The sequence below is a fragment of the Poecilia reticulata genome, chromosome 5 (genome assembly GCF_904066995.2).
Source record: "Poecilia reticulata chromosome 5, P_reticulata-male-v2, whole genome shotgun sequence".
NCBI lineage: Eukaryota > Metazoa > Chordata > Actinopteri > Cyprinodontiformes > Poeciliidae > Poecilia > Poecilia reticulata.
Window position 1 is genome coordinate 26,677,604 of NC_088834.1, and position 23,127 is coordinate 26,700,730.

Consider the following 23,127-nt stretch of genomic DNA (forward strand, 5'->3'; position numbering starts at 1 on the left):
ACACAAAACTCCTTTTGTCGTCTGCTCTCGTGCTTCTTAAGGCACGCAGAGAGTCTCCGATTGGAAAACAAAAGGAAGGAGCTTTTGGGATGTCTGGTTGGCCTGGTTAATTAGGAGCTCTGTAGATAGACCCACGCTCCGCTGGGTAGAAGACAAGCACACGCAACCGCACACTTGCTGATCCATTGCTCACACATCCACAACACGCCTTCCTATATTGTTTACAAATCCCCCCCGAGATTAAACTTCGCAGCAGAACAATATCCGATCGCTACGAAGATAAACACGGGGTCCTCGGGGGGGTCTGATTGTTAAAACAAGGGCTCTTTTCCTGTCGAGACGTGAGATACACTGGAGCGTATTCTGCTCACGTCTCCCAAGCCTCGCTGCTGACCACAGGAACCCCCAGCTCCCCAACTCTGAGGGAGGAGCTGCAACGCTCTGCGGATTCTGATAACAACGCAGAGGGGCGCTCTGGGGCGCAGACGTCCCGGGAAGTCGGCTTCGTCTGACGTCACAGAAATCCTCGCGCGAGGCTTTCCGACGAGATGACGCGATCGGATTTGTCCTGCAGGTGAGGGGGCAGTGGGGTGAATGGGGTCCATGACAGGCGGGAATCCTTGAGTAATAAGAGTTCAAGCATTAAAGCAACTTTTTTCCCCTACAATTCATGCTATTAATTAAATATAACTAATCCATTAAAACCTTTTAGCAACTCATAAAGTTGGCTCCAGATGGATTATTGCATTAGTAATCCTCGGCAGAGAACAGCTTGAAACCACACAGAAGTGGTAGTCGGAGTGATTATTTTTTTCATGCATTAATTTGAATGGTTTTAATATTAAATTATTACTTTCTAGCATTTAAAGGTGCTTTATGGCTCCGTGTGACTCAGACAATTAGAAACGGAGTCAAGTCGGAGTTCTCACATGAGTAAAAGCAGCGCTGCCTCCTGTTCCACGGCGCGGCGGAGTGCCGAGCATGTGCTTTGTTCTCAGTAACTCAATAAAAAGGCAGAATCATCATCAATGCGCTCAGGTTTCATATAGATCCTGTCTCTGTGATTGATTCGGAACTTTTCTGGCTTCTTATGCTCAAACTGGATTGAAAACGGCACGAGCATATAACACACAGCTGGAATAAAATATTAAAGTTTTATAGAAGCATGTCGAAGTGACAATCTTACTGAGGCTTCATTTGAGTTGAAATGAAAAAGACTAGTTAAAGTTTAATTTGTATCTCGCTAAATTTAAAGTGCATCTAACCAATATAATGACTTTGTTGCTTTAAATATGATGGGTCATTTTTCACATAAGGTACATGAGCTAAAGCTAAAGGATGTGGACGTCAACATTTGTTTTACGTTAGAAGTGTTGTTTTGGTTCCATTTGTATTTGCTTTCTCTAGCTGCGTTCCCAATACAAGTGTGCACAAAACACTGCCAATAGTCGGCTAATGTCAAGTTCACAATTACGGTTTTCCAATAAATAAACCCCCCCCCAAAAAATCACATATAAATAATTCATTCAAGTCATTAGAAAACATCCTCCTCCTACCACTTCCTGTTGTCTTTGTCGTCTTTTCCGCCAGTAGTAACATCCGGTTGTTGATCACATGACTTGTGTGATGCAAAATAAATTTTTTTCCATACAGCCAAAAAAAACACCTCATCCCAGCGCAAACACTTTTTATTACAAAATGTTTTTTTTTTTTTTAGATTGATGTGTTTCCAATGAACAAATGTATTTCCGTAATTCCAATTTGTGAAACTATGCAGCCACTGTCGATCGCCGGCTGCGTTTCCATTGACCATAAAATATAAAAGTATCTCATGTGTTTATATTTTTAATGGTTTTTTTTAGTGTACAAATTTATTCAAGTATGATTTTAATTGCATTTCTTATTTAATTGTGAAAATGTGTTTTGTCAAAACCTTTTCGTTTTGTTTTGTTGTCATTCTTAAAAGCTGCTTTGCACGCTTAGTTCTGCACCTCAGCATTTTGCATGGATTATGGTACAAAAACGACACTATTTCTTCAGCACATGTGAATAAATAGTGCGTATGGAATCTTTTTGGTGTGAATATGTGTATTGTTACACTTCTACCAATTAGTATGTAATTTAATCTGAGTGTAAAATGAGTGAGATAAAATTAGTGAGCAAAAAAGATCAGTTTATGTTCTGGTAATAATTGGATTTTCAAATCAGAAACCAGAGAGAAAATACAACAAACAAGAAGTTATTTGATTTTTTTATTTTTTTTTTCTTGGTCCTAAAAAGGTCAAATTTAACCTGTTTCTTATTTGGCGGTAGAAAATGAATGAAGAAAATGAAATGCCATAATAAAAAAAGAAAACACAAAATCTGTGGTTTCAGGAAATTAAAACCAGACCATTTAAATTTCCTCAGTGGATTATTTTTGACTTTTCTTTAAGAACGTACCACGCTGACAGAGATAGTTTGTTTGAGTTAAATAAGCTAAAGTGTCGGTCGGCTTCCTGATCAATCCCAACACCTTTCCTGTATGTACCAGAACTGCAATGCAATGATTAAAATAAAAATCAAATGTGCGCATTAAAATGACCTAGTCAAAACCCTGATCAAAATTCAATGAAGAATAACTTGACGCAGTAAGGACTACAGTCTATTTGCAAAAATGCCCCAAAAGACTCAAAAGACAGTGAGATGGATCTACAAAGAGTCGACTTTTGGTGGCTTTATACTTCTCAGATATTTTTTGTTGTTTTGAAAGACCTGGACCATTTTCCTTCCACATTAAGAATATTTTCTGCTGGCCTATCATGTTAAACCCAATAAAATACATGGAGGTTTGTCACTACACACATACAAACTGTATAAAGGCGGCTATGAGAAGTTTTACAAGTGTCTAATTCAGAATTTATAGTAGAGGCAGCATTAAGGAGAAAGCGCTCAGATTTACTGACATCTTGTGGCAAAATTGTGAAATGCAGCAAAAAGTATTGGCGGCGTTAGCAACCCGATGAGAACCTTTGTGTGACCGCGAACTGCACCGTAAATGACTGCTGCTGCTGCTCGACCACAACAATGACCCGACAGTTCACAGCTCAGGCTGCTTGAAACAAACTGATTTATCGCTGGCGTGACTTTGTTTGAGCCACAGTTTTCCACATTCGCAGAGCCGCTGGACTGTCTTACCTGGTTTGGACCCTTCAGCCACCGAGCCGTTGTAAACCTGGTTTTGAAACTCGGGTCTGTTGTCGTTCATGTCGATCACGTAGATGTACAGGTCTATCGGGTTCTCCACCTGGTTCCCGTTCATGTCCACCGCGTGGGCTCGCAGCTGAAAAACAAAAAGCGAGAGGAGAGAGTCGTAAGGCGTTCGGGACGAAGCGTCTCTTCCGGGCTCAACCGCGGGGTTCTCTGGACTGGAGCGAACGCAGCAACAAACGCAACCTTGACTTTTGTTAATTGGCAGCTGCATTTAACTGGCAGACATCCATAGGTGCCACTGATGCAGTGGCATCCAGCTGGCATCTTGGCACAGGGAGCAGACGACACAAAAATAGTGGGGGGGATAGTGAAATGTTCCAGACGCACAAACAACACTTATTCTGTTGTTAGCACAGCCAGAGGCCTGAAAACATCAGAGAGGTGTTGCTGCTCAAGCTGCGTCTTCTTTTTGTTCGGGGGGAATGTTTGTCTCAGTTTGCTTTGACAAAGCCAGCCATTTGGATGGATGTCTTCGTCTGATGAGCCGCTTCTTGACAATGTGTAGTGCGAGAACAGAGACGGAAAAGAGGGTGAGGATAAAAAGCAAAAAAAAAAAAAAGAAAGAGACAGAGACAGACAAACAAAAAGTGGAGCCGGAAAAAGATGAAGGAGGTGGGAAGGAGAGAAGAGAGAGAGGAGGCTTGTGGAAGTAAATGAGGGCTGGAAACACAAAGAGGCAGTGTGGGGGTGTTGAACAGGGGGGCACTGACAAAAGCAATCATCATCTACAGTGGGGTGTCTTAATTTCCACCATTGCTGCGGTGTACTTTAAACTCCCCACCTATCCCTGCTAATGGTTGCCGACCTGACACGGAGCTCAGTAATGGCCCTGGAACCAAACGGCCTGCGTTTCCTGTGATTAACAGACTGCCGCTGCTTTCTGCTTCTTCATCACACTTAAATGTTTCAGATCAAACATCTGTTGTGCCTGCGTCAAAGACTAAGACCGAACAAGTCGATACAAAATTCAATCATCGACTGATGGTTTAATTTCTTAAAGCTGCAGTGCGTAACTTTTATAAAATAAATGGTTTTTTACACATTTGTTCAAACTGTCACCATGTGCTGACAAGGTAATACTAGACAGATAATCTGTTGGAAAAAAAAAAAAAAATTTCCACCACTTCTGCCTGGTGATTCTGTTGCCGTCTGAAGAAATGAATCGCCCCCGGTCGAAAGCAGCCAATCAGAGTCATGAGGACCGCTGTCAATCATGCTCACTAAATGATGGAGAAACAGCTTATGTTTCTTGGTAAACTGTTTATCCGCTGTCATGGCGGCCACGCTAACTAGCCTGAAAGTTGATGGAAGCGTAGCAGAAAGATAATTGTTATTATGAGAACTGCATACACAAGCATGATTAACAGCGCTACGATGCTCCACCTGGCTCTGATTGGTTGTTTCTAGTTAGCACTGGGAGAAGGCAGAAGACCTTCTCCCAGGTCTTATCATTGGACGATAGAATCGCTTTTAACCATTTTAACTTGATTTCAAGGTCATCATGTTCAGCAGTAAAACTACAGACCAAATCACCCCAAAGTCGTTGATCCTGTCAAACGGCGTCTCACCTCCAGCTTGTTTTGAAAGTTATGTACCGCAGCTTTAAGGGAAAAAAAAAAAAAACTGGAAACGAGGGAAGCGGAAGAGGAACATCCTTCTCCGTAACAGCGTACATTAATCTCAGTCAGTTGCTTAAAAATTCAGACCTGCAACAGAAATGCGAGTCAGTCTTGACTTGGATTGCTAAATGGATGCGGGCTCCACGCCGTCGAGGAGGAGCCGCCTGTCAGCGTATTTACAGGAAACCGGCATGAATTGTGGGACAACATGAAAGATTGAGTGGCAAGCACCTGCTCTCTGCAAAGCACCACTAATCATCTTGGTATTTTTTTTTGGGAGGGGGGTTTTGTGGCCGCCTGTTTGCAACTCCTCCCAAAAACACCCAAACGAGCGTCCAAGCGCCCCGTTCAGACACGTGTTTACGCATATCAACACGGACGGCGACGCAGCGCGACGCGCGCTCTGGAAGATGGAACGAGCCCTCTTTAGCCCCTTAATGATCCTCAAGATGCTAGTTTTCCATTGGCTGAAGCACAGCAAACAAACAGGGAGAGGAGACCCAACAAACAAACAAACAAACAAAGCCAATCTGTTTTCTCAGCTGTGAGCGCTGCATGCTGGGAACGCGTGGCTGCCGCGGCGTCTGCGTCTGAACGTGTGAGATGAGGCGTTTCTGTGTTTTCGTGTGTGTTTTGTCCACTCCGCTCCCGCTTTTGCTTTTTAGCGTCTCCCTGCTTTGTATTCATCTTTGTGTGAGTGCTGATCTTTGTCTCCTGGGATTTATTCCTGCGAGTTTGCGCTCCGCGAATACGGAAAAGTATACCGTTACATATGCAAATATATGCTAATGTGTCATGCTATGTGTGCCGCCGAACTATAGCATGCAAAGACTTTGGAGTGATTTGGTCTGTGGTTGTGCTCCTGAACATCATAACCTTGAAATCTTTAAATGAAAATGGTTAGAAAATATATGGTATCATCCAATGATGCGTCTTTAAAATGAATACAAGCAATTAATGTACGGATAGAAAGAAACTGTACTTGTTTTTTTTAGTTGATTTATTCATTTATCTGGGGTTATTTACAGAAAATATTGATTATATATCAGACAATATAGGTATTGCGTCAGATTATCACTTGCTTCTGGCTAATTTCCATCTGCAGTCCCAGTGGATGATACAAAAAAAGATCAATAGGGAATACAATAAACAAAAAGGATTTTAAGATGAACGAAATGTCAGATTTATCATATAATATAAAGAAGGAATCATTAGTTTTAAATAAATCAATACTTGTTCTATATTGAGGAGTTTAGGGGGAAAAAGACATATTCTGGACAGAGTTTATTCCATGGCTTTACATGAAGAAGCTGCTCGTTTATTGATGATTGTTTTTGTAATTAGCCGTCTGATGTTTAGCGGGTGTGTGACAGTGGGGACACATTGTGTGTTTTCTCATCTGTCTTGGACATCCAGCCATGAAGGATTGAAACCGAATACAACAGGGCTGGTGAAAATCAGAAATCATTCATGTCTGGACATCTTTATTCAAATTTATTCATTTTCAGATATTTCTATGAATATAAATGTATTTCCCCATTGATTATTTGATATTCAGTGTTTGTCTTTAATTCCATGAATATTAATTATTTCTGTAATTAGTAATTCGCTTCCTTCTCATTTCACTGTTGGCTTTGTAACTTTTATGCAGTGGGGAAAAAAAAGATCATCTTGTAGTTGGCAGAGAAACAACCGGTCCACCATGATGACGCAACATCGCCTTCCCACGGCTCCCTTTTACTTTGCATAAACACGTAAAGGTGACTTTATTGACCAAACGTCTATGAATATTGAAACCCAGGGGAAAAATAAAGCCAGAAAACATCGAAGCGAGACGGGAATTAAAGCAGAAATGTGGCGGAGCAGAGCGGAGAAACGGGAAGAGGAAGCTGAAGCTATGCTAACTGGACTCTGAAAACCGCAGAGATGAAATGTGATGGTTTTGTTCGTCTTTGTCTTTTTTATTCCCGCAAACCTTGGAGCGGGTTTTTTAATTGACTATTGAACTCTTCCTTACTCAAAAGCCTTTCCACAGAAACCTGGGCGACAGCGGCTGACGAAATGGGAGATTTACTGAGATGACAGAAACATAGCATCGCCTTCCCTGCTAAAGAAACACCGTCTTTGAATCAGATCTCCGCCTGGAAACGTCGCTGCCTCCTCCTCCGTCTCCTGCTCAGACCAGTTATTGTTTTTGTTGCTTGCTTATTTTATTAGGAACATCACATAATATGATAGAATTGGCCATGAAGGCTGGTTTTCATCTGTTGTCCAGGTTCAATCAATATAAATGCAACACACACAGGAAAATGAACCCGCTTCTTCCATCAAAACAGACAATAATAATAACAACGATGATGATGATAATAATAATAATAAATAAAAAACATATCAGGTTACAAATTTAAAAAGAATAAAAACAAAAAAGTTCACCGCAAGTAAATAAAAGAGCAGAATGAAGATGAGAATCACGATCAATATGAATCAAATATGACACATTTGATCATCTAAGAGCCATCATTTTAAGTTAGTAGAAAACGATTTGAAAGATTGATACGTTCTTACGTTCTCTGGTATTTTGTGATGAGTAATCATGAAACTACTATGTTTATTGGCTCATTTACCAACAAAAACAGCCTATTTACCCAACGTCTCGGTTCTGCAACTTTTTCATTTGATTGCCTTTTATTTTTTTTAAACTGGTCATTGAATGCTATTTTTCCCCAGATGTGATGTCTGTGAATAAGCACCAGTTGTGTTTTGTGTCTTTAATCTAAAACAATTGTGTTAAACACCTGTTAGAAAAGCCTCAACTACACCAAATTACACGCGGTTATTAAATGACGTCGCAAAGCAGACGGTATCTCCGTGTAACCTCGATAAACGTTCCTCCCTCATGATTAATAACATTTCTCCCATTTGTTGTGTATTCATGTGAATTTACCTTCATTCAAAGTCAACAAAAATTCGTCTTTGCTCAACAGCTGAAGCTGTTGGCTAAATCTGCGACTCTGGTTAACGCCCACACCGCTCACCCACAGCAGATCCCTTCCCTCTGGTGCCAGTCTGTCAAAAACAGCAGCCGCGTCTCTCTTTTCCCCTTGAAACAAAAAATAAAAGTAAAAAAAAACAAAAAAAGAAACTAACAAGCAAAGTTTGGCCTGCGAGCGCATCGCCGGCGCCGGGAAACTTCCTGTCAAGTTTGGAAGAAAGTAAGCCATGGACCAAATTTCCCCTGAGCCAAACACCGGCTACATTCTCTCTCTCTCACACTCACACAAAAAAATCATACATCACATCAAAAGCAGCATGGGACCCCGCAGTTTAAATAGGCGGTGCATTCAAGCTGAAGTGCCAAACAGCCTAACATGCTGTTTTCACTCTGGGCTGCGTCAAACAGGAAGTGTTTTCGGAGCGGCTGCACTTTTCCGGGGGACCGACCGACAAACTCGCCTGCTTTATTGATCCCAATTTGCCGCTTGGGCGTCGAAGCAGGAATACTGAGAGAACAAACACGCAGAGTCCAGAACAAAGCAAATGATCAGAGAGCAACGCATAAGCGTTCATGTGTTTTTAAGGGTTTTTTTTTTTTGCATGTCGTCACATTAGAGCCGCAGTCTGGAGAAAGATCTTTATGTTATAGAGCAACACAAAGTAGAACAGAAATGTGAAACCATTTGTGGTTTTGCGGTGAGTTTTTTTTTTTTTTTTTTTTGGGTCACCAGGTCAACTACTTCACCGTTCCTTCCAAGGAGAGAAAGCCCCTCACCATCATACTACCACCACCATGCTTAACTGTATTCATAATGGTGCGTTTAAGGTGATGTGCTTGCTTGGTTTTTTGCTTGCAGGGCAACAAGTTTTATTTAAAACTTCTTCCACGCCTCCACTCGTTCCTGTTTGTTCCCTGTGTCTCCAAAGTGATGGCTCCCGTCCTCTTCCCTCTTTTAGATAAACAGATTCAGCGTTTGGAATATTTTTCCTTTTCTTTTAAATATATCGCTTTTCCAATCATTCTGACCACTCAAAATGCTTTACACTTGCGTCATCCGTTCACACTCACAAACGCACACGCACATTTATACACCGATCGCATATGTTGATGTGCCAAGGAGCACATCAACATGTGGCAGGAGGAAGCTGGAATCGAACTTACAACCTTCCGATCACAAAACAACCCCACCCTCAAGTCGCCCCACTACTTTATCTCTTTCCTGTCTGCTTTGTTTCCAGGGTGCTGTTTATTTTCCATTGTTCTACGACAAAACTTTTCAGAACAGCTGGATTCATCCAGAGATTAAACTACAGACAGCTGGACACTGATTTTATAGGCAACTTGGAAAAGGAATTTGTAGCACAGGATTTTGTTTATGGGTGTCTGGGTACAAATTCTGATTTGACACATTAAAAAAAAAAGTGTTCCGTCCCTTACGATGCACACATATGCACCTCTTTGTGTTGGTCTGTAGCACAATGTCCCTATAAAAAACAAATTTGTGGGCAAGGCATGACAAAAAGTAGCAAAATTTCATGGCGTGTCATTACTTTTGCAAATTAATCTATCAATCCAGCCATTGTCTATAAATGAAGGGTCAATGTGGGGGCTTGATGTCCGTTCTCCAGCGGCCTTTGGGCGAGATGTGTGTCACAGAGACACACAGGACAAACACCCAGGCACATACAAGGCACACACACGGTGTTACATTGTAACACACGGTGTTACAGTGTCAACCCTCATCTTTGTTCATACCTATAAAGACCAAGTGACGAATTAGACGATCCTACAGAGGCATCTGAATGTTTATGCAATACATTTCTATTTTTGGTTTGTATAGCGGATATTAAAACTTCAAACTCCTCTGTTAAAGAGCAAAATGCTTTCTAGGTGAAAAATAGGACCAAATTAATCATAATCATCCACTACTGTAATTATTACACCAGACACACATAGAGTTAAATTACCAATATTTGATTGAAGTTGTGTCTCCTAAAAGACTCCAACTTGAAATTGAAAAAAAAAAAAATAAAATACAAAGTGTGCACTGCAGGAACACAACCAGATGATCGCAACATTTTTAAGATTTTTTTTTTATTTACACGTCCTCCTAGCAGATGTGCTTTTAACTTGGTGGATTGTACAACCTACATGTCAGTACATGTTTACTATGTGACAAAAACCAGATTTTTGACCAGGGCTCAAAAACCTCTGTGGGCTACAGTGTCAGAGTTTCCAGGGTCGACACGCTGCAGAGAAGTGCTTCCTCCGCTCAACCCCGCCCCCAAACACAGAGACACGCGTTGGACTTAGCTCCATCAGCAGCACAGCCATCTATCACGTCGACCGCCAAGACCCGACACCGGCGCTCACCTCAAGCACAGGCGTTGCCCAGGGGCTGATATAAACTGTAACCTCTAATACGAACAAACGGGTGAGCCTTAACGCATGTCTCGAGTGGTCTGCATATTTAACTCCAACATCTACGAACGCCGTTTAACCCGAGGTTTGAGAGAGAGAGAGAGAGAGACTGTCAGGATTTTAACCCTGCAGCTTCCTCTGTGTGTTGTAAATCCTGTAGGCCTCATGGAAGCTGCCTGTGCAGCTGTCATGGTGCCCCATTGATCAGCGTGCCTGCTCTGGGTGCATTAGGTAATGAGAGAATCTGCAATGCACAAAAGAAAAGCAGGAGGAACACGGTCAGTCGGGAGAGAAGACCTGGGCTTGCTGAAAGGCGTAAACAAACATTTATCAATCTGCAGGCCATACACACACACACGCACACACACACACCCAACTGAAGCTGCATCTGCTCATTAGTGCCGATGGTAGGAACAAAGACAACAGTTTTCCTTCACGCCACCTTTGCCGTCTCCGTTCGTCTCAATTCCCCACTCGTCCCTCGCTGCTCAATCTACAGAGAAAACGCCGGCTTGAGTGTCAGTGTGTGTTTTATCACGGCATTCTTCCTTTTTCATCGTCGGCTTCAAGATCATTAAAGTTTGGAGAAGCTGATTTGAAGGCACAGAAGAGGCGCACCCACCCCCCCCGCCCCCTTTTTTTTCTCACCCCGACCCCCCCCCCGAACGGCGGCTTCGGGATAAAAGGAGGAGGAGACGACAGAAAGCCGAGGCAGGAAATAACGAGGCAGACCTAATTGGGGATGGAGTGGCAACAGAAGCGGACAAGATGGTTGTTCCTTACATGGAAGGAGGCTCTCTCCTCGCGGTCCAGGGGCTGGGTGACGAACATGTTGCCGCTTATGGGGTCTATGTTGTAGATTCCGCTCGGAGGCTGATCGGCGCCGGCGCCCGTGATGCTGTAGCGGATGCCGACGTCCTTATCCTGATCCGAACGGATCTGTGGGGAGATTCAGACAAAACAAGTTCAGCAGAGAGGAAAATCTGTTCTTTAGTCCCCCCCTCGCCTTTCAGACTTTTCCTGCACTTTGTGATAAAAAAGAAAAAAAAAGAAAGTGAAAACAAAAAGAGAAAACATTCAGGCAAGAGATTTTTGACATGCGGGGCTTTACAGCAGAAGTCTTATCCCTTGATCTTTTTCACAGTCTGTTTCACTATCGTTTAAAAAGAAGAAAAAGTCCATGTGTTTGACATTCTCTATAAAAGACCAACATAAAGTGAGGCATAATCATAAAGTAGAAGTAAACTCTTGTTTGAAACATATTAACAAATAGAAGAGAGTGTCGCCATGGTCAGCTGAAATCAGAGTTTTAGTTTTTAGCCTGCGGGCAAACGTGTGTCAGAAAATTTACAAGATCATTTAAAATATACCAGGCTGTCACAGTTACTATTAGTAAAACAAAAACAACAAAAAAACAGTAGAAACCAGTTATCTGTTGGTCTGTTCCAGGGATCTGCAGCCTTCACAGCCCAAAATCTCTTTTTACCCTCAGTGCAGCCAAAAAATCCTCGTTTAGAACCAGACATTACCCAACCCTTTGACAAAGAAAACTTTCATTGTAGTTTGATTTGTCATTTATAAATGAGTCATCATGTAATTTCTATACTTAGGAAAAATGAAATAAAATTCAACATAAGACGTTTGCAATAAGAAGATGAATACATTGTCTTCTATTGCAGTGTTTTTCAACCTTTTTTTGAGCCAAGGTACATTGTTTTAATTGAAAAAATCACGAGGCACACCAACCAACCAAAAATGGAAACAGAGAGACTCTGTAGTCGCCTATATTACATATATAGTCATTCTTATCAAAGTGTCTTGAATTGGAATCAAATAAACAACTAAAATTTAGTTTTTAATACATTTTACATTTTTTAGATTTCAAATTGCACTTAACATGTCCACATCATAAATACACCTGAACAGTGCCACGACAAAGTGGTGTGAAATTTAAAGATGTTGAAAACTCCAAAGTGTTTTACAAACATAAGAATCCACAAGCATTCTTATAGCCGGAATACAGAAAATAATTCTTATTCTGAAAGAAACAATAATATTTGGGAAAGATTTCACTTCATATTTACTGTAACAATAAGAAGAGTTGGATGTACAAAATGTCAATATCTGCATATTTTACCCATCTAGTGTGAAACCTGTGTATGTTTGGATGAAAACAGATCTTATTTCTTGGCAGAAATTGACAAAGCTCTTCCTCAACAGCTCTCAGTCTCTCCGTTTTTAGTTTTTATAGTATCCATGCTTGAGAAGCTCACTTCACACAGATATGTTGTGGGAAATGGACCCATGTTCTTTCCAACTACTGCTGAGCTTCTCTGTCTTTTCCATCAATGTCATCACAGTCTTGCTAGATACGATGCTCTCACTGCTACCTGTAACATTCATGCATCACTAATTCTCGTTTTAATGTAAAATGCTCTGTATCTACTGCCATCTAGTGGTAAGAAAATTACATGAATTACTCAGTTTTTTATAAGGACCCAGCAGAGGGCTGCGTCCCAATACATCTGCTGGATATATTAAGGACTCCGTCTCCAAAGCCGAACCATGGTTTTGTTCACACCGAGCTTAAGTGCAGCGACTCTATTTCCCTCCTGTAGTGCCAGATCGACAGCCCTCAACTTAAAAACTGCATGATACGAGTTTGAAAACATTTCTCCATCATGCCTGCTGCTAGCATGTGGTTGTTCTAAATGAAAATTAGCGCGTTCTTCTTTGATTTCCAATTTTGACTTCTAATGATTCACTTCCTGCTAGAGAGCCCCCTGGTGGTTGAAGAAAAATCCACAGAAAAGCCACATCGGGCTACAATCCGCATGGTTCAATGCTTATAGTCCGGAAAATACGGTATCGTAGGTGAAATTTAATAATTTCCATGGCACACCTGACGATCACTCACGGCACACTAGTGTGCCGCGGAACAGTGGTTGAAAAACACTGTTCTATAGGATGTTATTTGTGGAAAATGATGTAAAAGAACAGGTTCCAACCTAAAGACCAGCAAAGATCATGTGTTTGTCATGTTTAGATGGTGGTTGATGGAGGACCCAAATGCAGAAAGGTGGAGTAGATGATGAGAAAGGTTTCTAATGAAGAAATGATGAACAACAAACTTACAAAATATCCACAGAGAGCCACAGCAAAATGCAAAACATAATCCAAGAAAGCAAAAACGTGCAGAAACACGAGGGGAGCAGAGTGGAACTGGGAAGTAACGTTAGGAACCAGCAAGGAGTGACTGAGAATGAGGCTCTTAAATACTGGGGAGGCAGAATGCTGAACAGAGGGCCTGGGCTGGTGAGATAACTGATTGCAGGTGTGAGGGGAGAGACCAAGAGAGTGTACACAAGCAGTTTAAACATAATTAAACTAGAGTAACTAAACATAACCTGACACAAAAAATAAATATTATAAACTAGACTGAATAAGAAAGGACTGAACTAAAGAAAAGCAGAAACATGACTGATCTAATAAAAGGAACTAAGTTACACAGAAATTGACAAAACTCAAATCACAACTAAATATCGTATGCATACTTAAAAACATTAGTTTTTATTTTATTTTATTTTATTTATCTTATTAGCCAGAGATATAAAGAGCCATTGTAGAAGATCCAAAGAGCCACTTGTTCTTTGGTCTATCCAATAAAATTCAGAGGAAAAACCTTGAAGGTTGTAGTTATGACACGACAGAAGGTGAAAATGTTTATTTAATACTTTTGTAAGGTTAAACTGTCAAAAACAAACAACAGATGTCAACATAAAGCCACAGTTTGAATGAAAACCAGGAGTATGTGGCCATTTTGATAGATGCATCATGATTATATTAGCACCGCAATCTTTCCTAAATGTCAACACTTTAATCTTATAGCCTAAAGGTGAGAATAAAAGATGGAGCAGTCTCTGTGGATGGAAACAGATCCATGTTGGGCCACACTGATGGCAGACTGAACCTCGGTGACCTTCCTGGCTTATACTCTCATGCTTATTGTTCACCCACTCATGGAAACCCAATAACTCAGAACGCCAGCTCCACCTTTCACAGCCCCAACGAGTTTTCATACTCATCCTAAATGTGATGCTTAAATGAGACACATTTTGCTTTAAGGAAGGTTTCATTATTAATGCTGATCTGTCAATAAAAATATATTTCTTTCCTTTTTGCGCTGTCTTGCAGACTTGGAAGAAGAACTAGTGGGATGGGCCTGCAGCATTTCTTCAGATGCGTTTGATTTTTGGTGAAATTTTCAACGATTCTGCCTTTTCACCCAGCGGTACGGCAACATTAACCTGGCATCACTTCGGAAAAGTGTGTGGGGGGGGGGGGGGGAATGGAGTCGTTTGTAAGACCGCTGTCCCTCACAGCTTATTGCATTCCGGATAAAAGAATAAAAGCTTGAAGGTGAATGGGTTCATTTGTTTAGAGGGGAAGGAAGACAAGATGACAGTAGAAGCAGAACTTTTACTCAAAGCTAATGCATAGATTTTAGGTCAGAGAAACAAAAGACCGAACTTCACATTTAGCAATGAAGATTGATTTACTTTCTTCTTTCTAGAAACAAATGGGACGACTGACACCCATTTAAAAATGTATAAGTTCATTTCATACTTCAGTTGAGCTGGAAAACAGCCAGTTTGGCTAAAGCTAAATTTCATCATGACACTGCTGCTTTATTAAACAAATGGTAACCCTCAAAAAGCGTCCTATGACCCTTTTTGACACAACATGGTGGTAGAAGAATCATTCTGTGGGGACGCTTGTCTTCAAGGATGGAAACCCATCCATTGGGTTTCATGTTAACCCAATGAATGGGTTAACATGAAAGCATTTTTAATGTCTTAGAAAAGCCTAGTCAAAGTCCAGCTCTAAATTCAGGTGTTTATGTTCCCATTCCCTTCTGAAAATATATGTTGAACATATTTGTTCAACATCCCTCTTGTTTGACCACTTCACCCTGCAGTTTTATTTTCAGCAGGCTGTAAATCATCACTATGGTTACTACTACGAGGAAATAATCAAAGAATCCAATGAAGAGAAAAAAAAGGTATGTTTGACTGCTTTTTTTTTTTTTTTTTTTGCCCTCCAGCGCTATCTTTCTCTTCCCCTCCTATGCAATTTTGCTGGTCTGTGGCGCCGCAGATCATCCATGAAAATGAAATTACTTCATCCGTTCAGCGGTGACAGAGGCTGCTGCATAAAACATTTCACTGTTTGAACATGATACTCCCTCCAACCCCCGCCACTCTCTTAATTTCCAATGCCGCCCCCCTCCCCGCACCCACAGTGAGGCACTCCGCAGCCGCTTTCACTGGTGCAATTTTCGTATCCCCCCGAGCTCATGTCACACGTGGTCCATTTGTGGGCTCTGCAGGTAATGCACGGGGATTGCGTAACCCCCGACAACCGCTGCGCACGCTGCTCTGTGTGGACCGCGCGCTCCGTCACGACACCGAAAGCCTTAATTACATTTATTGTTCACTTTCTGTCAATCAAACCAGGATGTAATTATGGAATAAATAATTACCCCGAAGTGATCATTCTTTTTGCTCCCCCTCCCCACCTCCATCATTAGTGTCATCAGCTCGAATAACAAGGAAGTAAGGGGGAGCAAAACGATGTGCGTGAGAATTACTCTGCCACGTCTGGGAAATGACGCAAACATGCCGAGGAGTTGCTACAAGCTAAAACGAACAAACCCCAGAAAAAAACAAAGTGAGGCAATCTTCAAAATTGGAGGATATTGGCAAAAAGCTACAAAAGGTTTGTGACAGTGAAAGCAGAAAAAAAGGTAAACTTGTTCAGGCTCCTTCTGATTGTATAGTCATGCAGAAGCTGAACACTACTAAAGACATTTAACGGGCTTTGGGGATTCTTCTTAGCATCTTGCAAGCTGCTCTCATTGTGAATTGCATAGATGGAAAGCCTGGAGCATGTTGGCGTTCCTTACCAAACTCACCATGTGAAACTACAAGTCAGAATAAATGGTCAGTAAATGTCAACTTAAAAAAAAAAAAAAACATGTGATAATTGCTTTTTAAGAACCATAAAAAGCTGCAGGAAGTTGTGGGGATGGTATCGTCTCCACAACTCCCTGTGTTTGACTCACAGGGTGAAACAAAGTTCTCCTTCCATGGTTGAAATGCATGAGCCTCTAGAGTAGCGGTTCTCAACGAGGGCGGTACCGCCCCCCAGGGGGCGTTCAGAGGACGGCAGGGGGCGCTGGGATTCTTTTGGGGGGCGTTTGGTCGAAGGTAAACTTTGCACCTTAAATGCACAACAATACCAGTTTAGACTTTGAGCAACTTGGTAAAACTGTATTGTGTAACATTAAATCATGCTTAGCTGCAACTGTATTGATTGCAACTCTTCTTCTATTCAGTGTTTGTAGCTTCTTGGCGCAGCTCCGTTCCTGCTACTGGTAGCTTCACCGCATCAGTTCAGCGTTTCACCGGCTGATGACGTTGCTGTGATTCACTTGTCTGCAGTCTCATTTTCAAATATTTTATGTTTCATTGAGGATTTTTGTACATATGTTTTGGCAGTGCTGTGGTCATGTTAAGCAGCAACTTATATTAAAAAGTGTTTTATTTCCTTTTGAAAGCTGCCCGCTTCCATGGAAGGACAACAGAAAATCGCTCCTATAAACATGTAATTACTAAAATCACAATACCCTTATTTTGTATCTCTCTGAAAAATGAACCCATTTAAATAAAGAAATTCCTCCTTTGGCGATACCACGATAGAGAGCGTTCATCTTATAGCGTTAATACCGTCGCTGTAAGTGGTCCGGTATGAAACGGGTGTGATAGAACAACGGTACCACAGCACTTTTAAATTTCCATAATCAGAATACTGAAATTGCTTCCGTTGTTTTAAAAGGTTTATGTCAGTCTGCCTTTTCTCCATTGATACGATTCCCGACCGCTCCGCATTGTATGGGGTAAATAAAAAAAAAAAAAAAAGAAAGACGTTGTGCAAAAATCTGAAACAGGAGAAGCGGGACATAAAACGGAGCAACGAACTAGATGTGAATTATGACATAAAAACAGAGAATCTGACGCTGAACAGTGAAAAATCAACACATGATGATTAGGCGGCGCAGCAGGTGATGAGTGAAGATTACTGGTGGTCAATAAATGATAAAATAAACCTAGCAACAGGAAAGAAACTAAAGTAGAGACAGCAATAAACCAAGAGAGGAAAATACTAATCAAATGAAATTAAATGGAACTGAATGAAGAACAAAATGCATGATGTGATTATAAACTAAACTAAGAAACTAAGTAAATACAGAGGAATAAACTGGTATGGCAAGACCTTTCGAGCAATAATTAATACAGAGGACGGTATCGCAAGAATAAACAGACACCATTTCCAGATAAAAGGTAAAATAATATTGTTGAAGTGCCGTGGGTTTGTTGAGACCAGATCTAGTACTGAGAATAAATATATCTTACAGACCATAAGAGTAAATAACTTATCACTTATTTATGTTTTTAACTAGATTTGATATATTTATTTCTTCAATATTATTTTTCATGTCAGTGTTAATGTCATGAGGCTGATGACTCCATGACACTTTCAATTTGACTCATTAGGATTTGATAAAGAGCCAGATTTGTTCTTTGTAATTTCTGTCCAATAAAACTATTAATCTACAAATGAATAGACAGGTCCATATAAAGATATAATCAATGTTTCTGTCTCATATTTGTATGACATTAAAAGAACCTGGAACTTTAGCTGTTCCACTGAAAGCTCTGGTTTGCACAATAAATGCCATGTGGGTGAAATTTTATGGATGATACTCTGATGTCCTATTTTCCTGAAGGCAGCACAGAGCTGCACCACCAGAAACTCACAGAAATACTGAAGAGAAGAAGAGCCATGATTAACGTAGTTACAGTTCCGTCCATGTTTTAATGTTGCAGAGCTCAGTCGTTTTGCAAGTAGATCAAAGTTTAAACTGGCATGTTGTACATATTTTATCTGCTCATTTTGTGCCAGATAAAGATTTTTTGCATTTTTCGTAGCCACGTGTGAAAATAATTTCTATTCCCATGGCTTTTTTGTTCTCTGGGAAATTATTTTTGATGATAAATACAGAAACAAGCATAAAAATCAAAACATCTACAATAGTGATAGTAATATCAATAATAAAATACTAGTCAGTGCAAAGTAGCCTACAAATTCTTTGGTGGGGGGCGGTGAGGGACCTGGATAAAGGCTAGGGGGGCGCTGGCCCGAAAAAGGTTGAAAAACACTGGTCTAGAGCGTAAAGAACTGTACGCTAACTCTGAACAGGTAAAGGGAATAACTAAATAGGAACTGCGCATCACATCATTTGCGCATCACATCATTTCAGCTCTGACCTAAAACCATAAATATTTAGGGGTCAATTAGTCACATAAAAACTAACATTTAGTTTTATGCCTCACTAATCTAACCAAACATTAACATCTAGTTTTATCAGAACAAGAATCCAGAGATCCCCCTACTAGTTTATAAATTACTTATTCTTATCAAACATGGGGAACCAATATGTAGTTTTATACTTTTATTTTTTTGTCTTTCTTTTGGTTTTGTTGTTTTGTTTGAATTTCCTTCTCGTTCATGTAAAGCACTTTGAACTGCCTTGTTGCTGAAAATGTGCTACAAATAAAATTACCTTTAAACCATAAAAAAGAAAAAAACATTTATTTAAAGTTCAATTTGTGTTTCGTGACAAGCTTGACAATAAGAGTGTGTATTCGCTGTTGATTGACAACAATTAAAAGAGGTCTACAACCCCAATGAAGCAATGTTTTCTTTTCATAAAAACAATTCATTATTCAGAAATCACAAAACTTGCTGCTGAAGTGTTTAATGAAGAGCAATAATAATTAACTTCAAGTTTAAAATTAGAGCTGATCAAAATGAGGCCGTTTTTTTTTCACATTTCATGTGTTGTTATTTTAATTTTTCACGGTAATTCGTGCAACATTGCCGATGTGCACACTTGCGACGGCGTGCTAAAACATGCAGCATTACCCAAAGACATAACGTTTACTCACAGAAAGCGGAAATTAATCCAAATAATTGTTGACTAATTGGACAAATATTTAGAATTAATCAGCCAGTATAATAACCGTGGTCCCTCCACAGAACATCCTCCTAGTCTCTTCAGCGAACCTTCAAAGCCGACCGAATGGTTGGCACGTCAGCGCGACCCTCCCACGAGACAATGACCTCTGGTGCGGATTTTTCCACATGAAGACCTCCCGAGACCACATGTCATGCTCACTACTGTCTCTTAATGAAGAGTCTTTATGTGAATAAATTGAACACAAGCGCAGCTTCCTGGAGGCCCGGGAATCCCGTGAGTGACAACTGCTCTATTGAGCCATTTGAATGGAATGCTAATGAGGAAAGCCGGGATTTTCTGCCTTCCCCTCACTTTCTCTCTCTCCCTCCCCGTCCATACCGTAAAACACGCCAAGTCTCTTTCGTAGCTCGACGTAGATGGAATGACAACAAATTAGTAGAGGTGTGCCGATCGATCGGTCACTGATCATAATCGGCAGATTTTTGTGAAAAAGTGCATGATCGGTGATCATTGGCTCTTGTTGCCGATACCGATCACCTACATCTCATTTCGCAACCTGCCTGTGCAGCTGGTCTTCTGTTTCCTTCACACTGCGCAAACGTGCAGCAACAAATCCTAAGCGATGTTGAACTATAACGCACTGAGTGAATGGGGAAGTTTGCGTGTTGCGGCGGAAAATTGAAGCACGTCAAAATGCATCAACACAACGAAGCTAATACAACATAAAAACAATGCCATACTTGACGGAGTTTTGCTACATCGAGGCTCACTGCAGTAAACAAGAAATATGGAGGATCAGATAGCAGGTAAAGCAGCGCACAGCTACAATGACCCGGATTAGCATGACGGTCAGAAAGCTAAACAAATAACCTGCAAAATTATTTAAGTCTTCGAGCTGCGATGTAAGACGCTGGTTCTGCTCTCGCTGTTGAACCGCTGCTACGCGCTACAGGGAGTAATATTTCACAGACAGAGCACCGCTTCTGCTCCACCTGGTAGTGACTCTCACACCGAACCTCTGTTTAAAGCTGCAGCATCTAACCTAAAAAAATACATTTTACATACGTATTAAAACTTTCGCTGTCCTAACATGAGACAGATAATCTCTAAAAAAATAATCTATCTCCTCCTTGTTCTGCATAATTACTCCGCTCAGTCAGAAACAGCCACTCAGAACTAGCAGTAATCAGCTAGCCGCCATGCTATCAGGAAGTTTTCATTCAGTAACTCAGTATTGTTTATTGTAATGGAACCTGCATTTGCCTTTGAATGTTAAGTTTTATACTTGAATTTTTTTGGCAATGTTGAGAGGTTTTATTTTGGCTCTTTGCATTATTTAGCCTCTTCAGAGCTTTCATATGTTTTCAGTCTGTTAAAGATAGTATTACCAATAGCAGTACAATTTGCAGAATGCCTGTTTTGTTTAGTTTTCTTCTTGGAACAAGTTATTAAAAACAAGTTTTTGTCTAAATTAAGGTGAATTCATGGTTCCTTTATCCACATAATGTAACCGGTAGTGTTTATGATAAAATAAATAATTATGTGATCGGCCCTCATGGGTGATCGGTATCGGTATCGGCAGGAAAAAACCTGATCGGCACATCTCTACTAATTAGACTATAAATAGTCGAAAAAGACTGGACGCAAAGAACTTTACTCGCCGTCTGACTCGGTCAGATCAAACCAGACCAGACACATCAGCTAAGTGGCCCGCTTGTGGTTCTTTGAGAGTTATTTCCTTGATTACTGACAACTGATGGGATCCTTCGGGACAAGCTTTCTTTGTGAGTTGAGACGTGGAGAGGCATGCAGACAGGGAAGATCCAGGCAGCAACAGCAATGAGGAAAAATCACATGAAGAATATCAATTCTACAAAATCTTCAGACGTTAGGCACGCAAACAGCAAAAAAGAAAAAAAAAAGACAGAGGAAGGAATGGAAATGACTACATTTCCATTTATTGAGCAAAGCTGCTGGTTGCCTAATTAGGGTGGCATGGAGCTTCCTTCTGCCCAAATCTCTTTTAATTGATCCAGCACTGCATGATCACCCTATCAGCATGAGTAGTTTGATGCCTCCATAAAGAGGAGCCAATTTGTTGCCTATCTGACTGTGATTCAGCCGCTTGGCCCGCGAGTCACTTCAAGCAGCACCGCGAGAACAACAGAACTGCATCTAGACGAGCGTAAACTTGCTGGTGCGAAGCGCAACATCAGATTTTTTTTTGCTTGGATGAAATGACTATCCTTCAACCACCATGTCATAAAGGGGACGGTATACAGCAGGAACCCCTGGGACCGTTAAGGGTTACAGTGTGCTATGAGTTAATGTTACTCCATAATAGGAATCTGTGCCTTGCACTCCTTGATGGCCTCTTTTATGTCTCATCAGTGCAGGGTCGTTCAGGCCTATATTCCCCCCATCTCTCTCTTTATTTTATTGGTCTCGATGGAGTCGGTAATGTCTATTTCCCTTTAGGGCAAATCAAACATTCCCTGTGGTTAGGCAGGCTTAGGAGAGTCTCACCTGTGGTGTTACAAGAGAACAAAAACAGCACGTTGTTAACGTCTGAATCTTTTTGAAGGAGGGGCATTATGTAAAATCGGCTTTTTTGGAACCTTAAATCATGTTGTAATGCTATCCCCTCGTCAAAAACATACCCAGACTGTAGCTGATTCAATTCATGCATGTTTCAGAAATCTTTGAATCTCCCGTGGCAACTATTCAAGAGTGCCTAAACATTTGCCCATACAAATCCCCAACTACTTCCCCACAGCTCTACCTTGCAGCTGCAGTCTCCAACTAACATTTCTACATCGATATTTAAATATGTTTTAAATCATCCTCTTGAGTAAACCTGCACAACCTCTGGTCCTGTTGTTGCATATATCATGCAAAAGCAGCCTTTTAAGGAAAATAACTTCTGTTGGTACGAAAGGAATCAAATGTAACAAACGTCTGTGAGGAAGGTAAATAAAGTAGTAGTATCCCAATATATGTTAGTGCAGTGGTTCTTAACCTTTTTTGAGGTACCAAACCCCCCAGTTTCATATGCGCATTCACCAAACCCTCCGCGGCAGAAGCTCCGCCGAACCCCTGGGACCAACTCACCGAACCCAGGTTAAGAACCACTGTTAGTATATCAATCCAAGCGTGGATGTTGAAGGCCAGCTAATCAGAAACATGGTGTAAGAGGGATACATCATGGGATAACTCATGATGAATATTCATAACTGAATATTCATAACACTTGAATATTCATAACTGGTATAATTTCGATGAGGTTACTAGTCGGGACAATATGATAGAGAACATTTTTTTTGTTTAAAACCCAACATAACCTCTGCTTTTTAGAATCTAATACCAGTTTGAGGTGAAACAAATACACTAAATAACACCAGGGGCAACTGAATCTTCATGACTATAAACAACTCAGTTGAGTACGCTAAGGAGGCCAGTCCTGACTCTGAGGCTGGTCCTGACCCGGAGGACGGTCCTGACTCGGAGGATGGTCCTGACCCGTATGACGGTCCTGCCTCAGAGGCAGGTCCTGACTCTCGAGGACGGTCCTTACTCGGAGGCAGGTCCTGACTCGAGGACGGTCCTTACTCGGAGGCAGGTCCTCACTTGGAGGACGGTCCTGACCCGAAGGACGGTCCTCACTTGGAGGATGGTCCTGACCCGGAGGAAGGTCCTGCCTCAGAGGCAGGTCCTGACTCGGAGGACGGTCCTGACCC

The 23,127-nt window shown here is 41.1% G+C and overlaps 1 protein-coding gene across 3 annotated transcripts in view; it reads right to left on the reverse strand.

The window, feature by feature from the left end:
• The window catches only part of LOC103465092 (cadherin-4-like), a 321,198-nt gene that overhangs the window by 64,634 nt on the left and 233,437 nt on the right, over positions 1–23,127 (reverse strand). For all 3 annotated transcript variants that reach the window (XM_008409644.3, XM_008409643.3, XM_008409645.3), the window contains 2 exons: positions 11,071–11,226; positions 3,178–3,322 (listed from right to left, as the gene is read on the reverse strand). In XM_008409644.3, the coding sequence (XP_008407866.1) occupies positions 3,178–3,322; positions 11,071–11,226 (301 nt within the window). The remainder of the gene's footprint in view (positions 1–3,177; positions 3,323–11,070; positions 11,227–23,127) is intronic.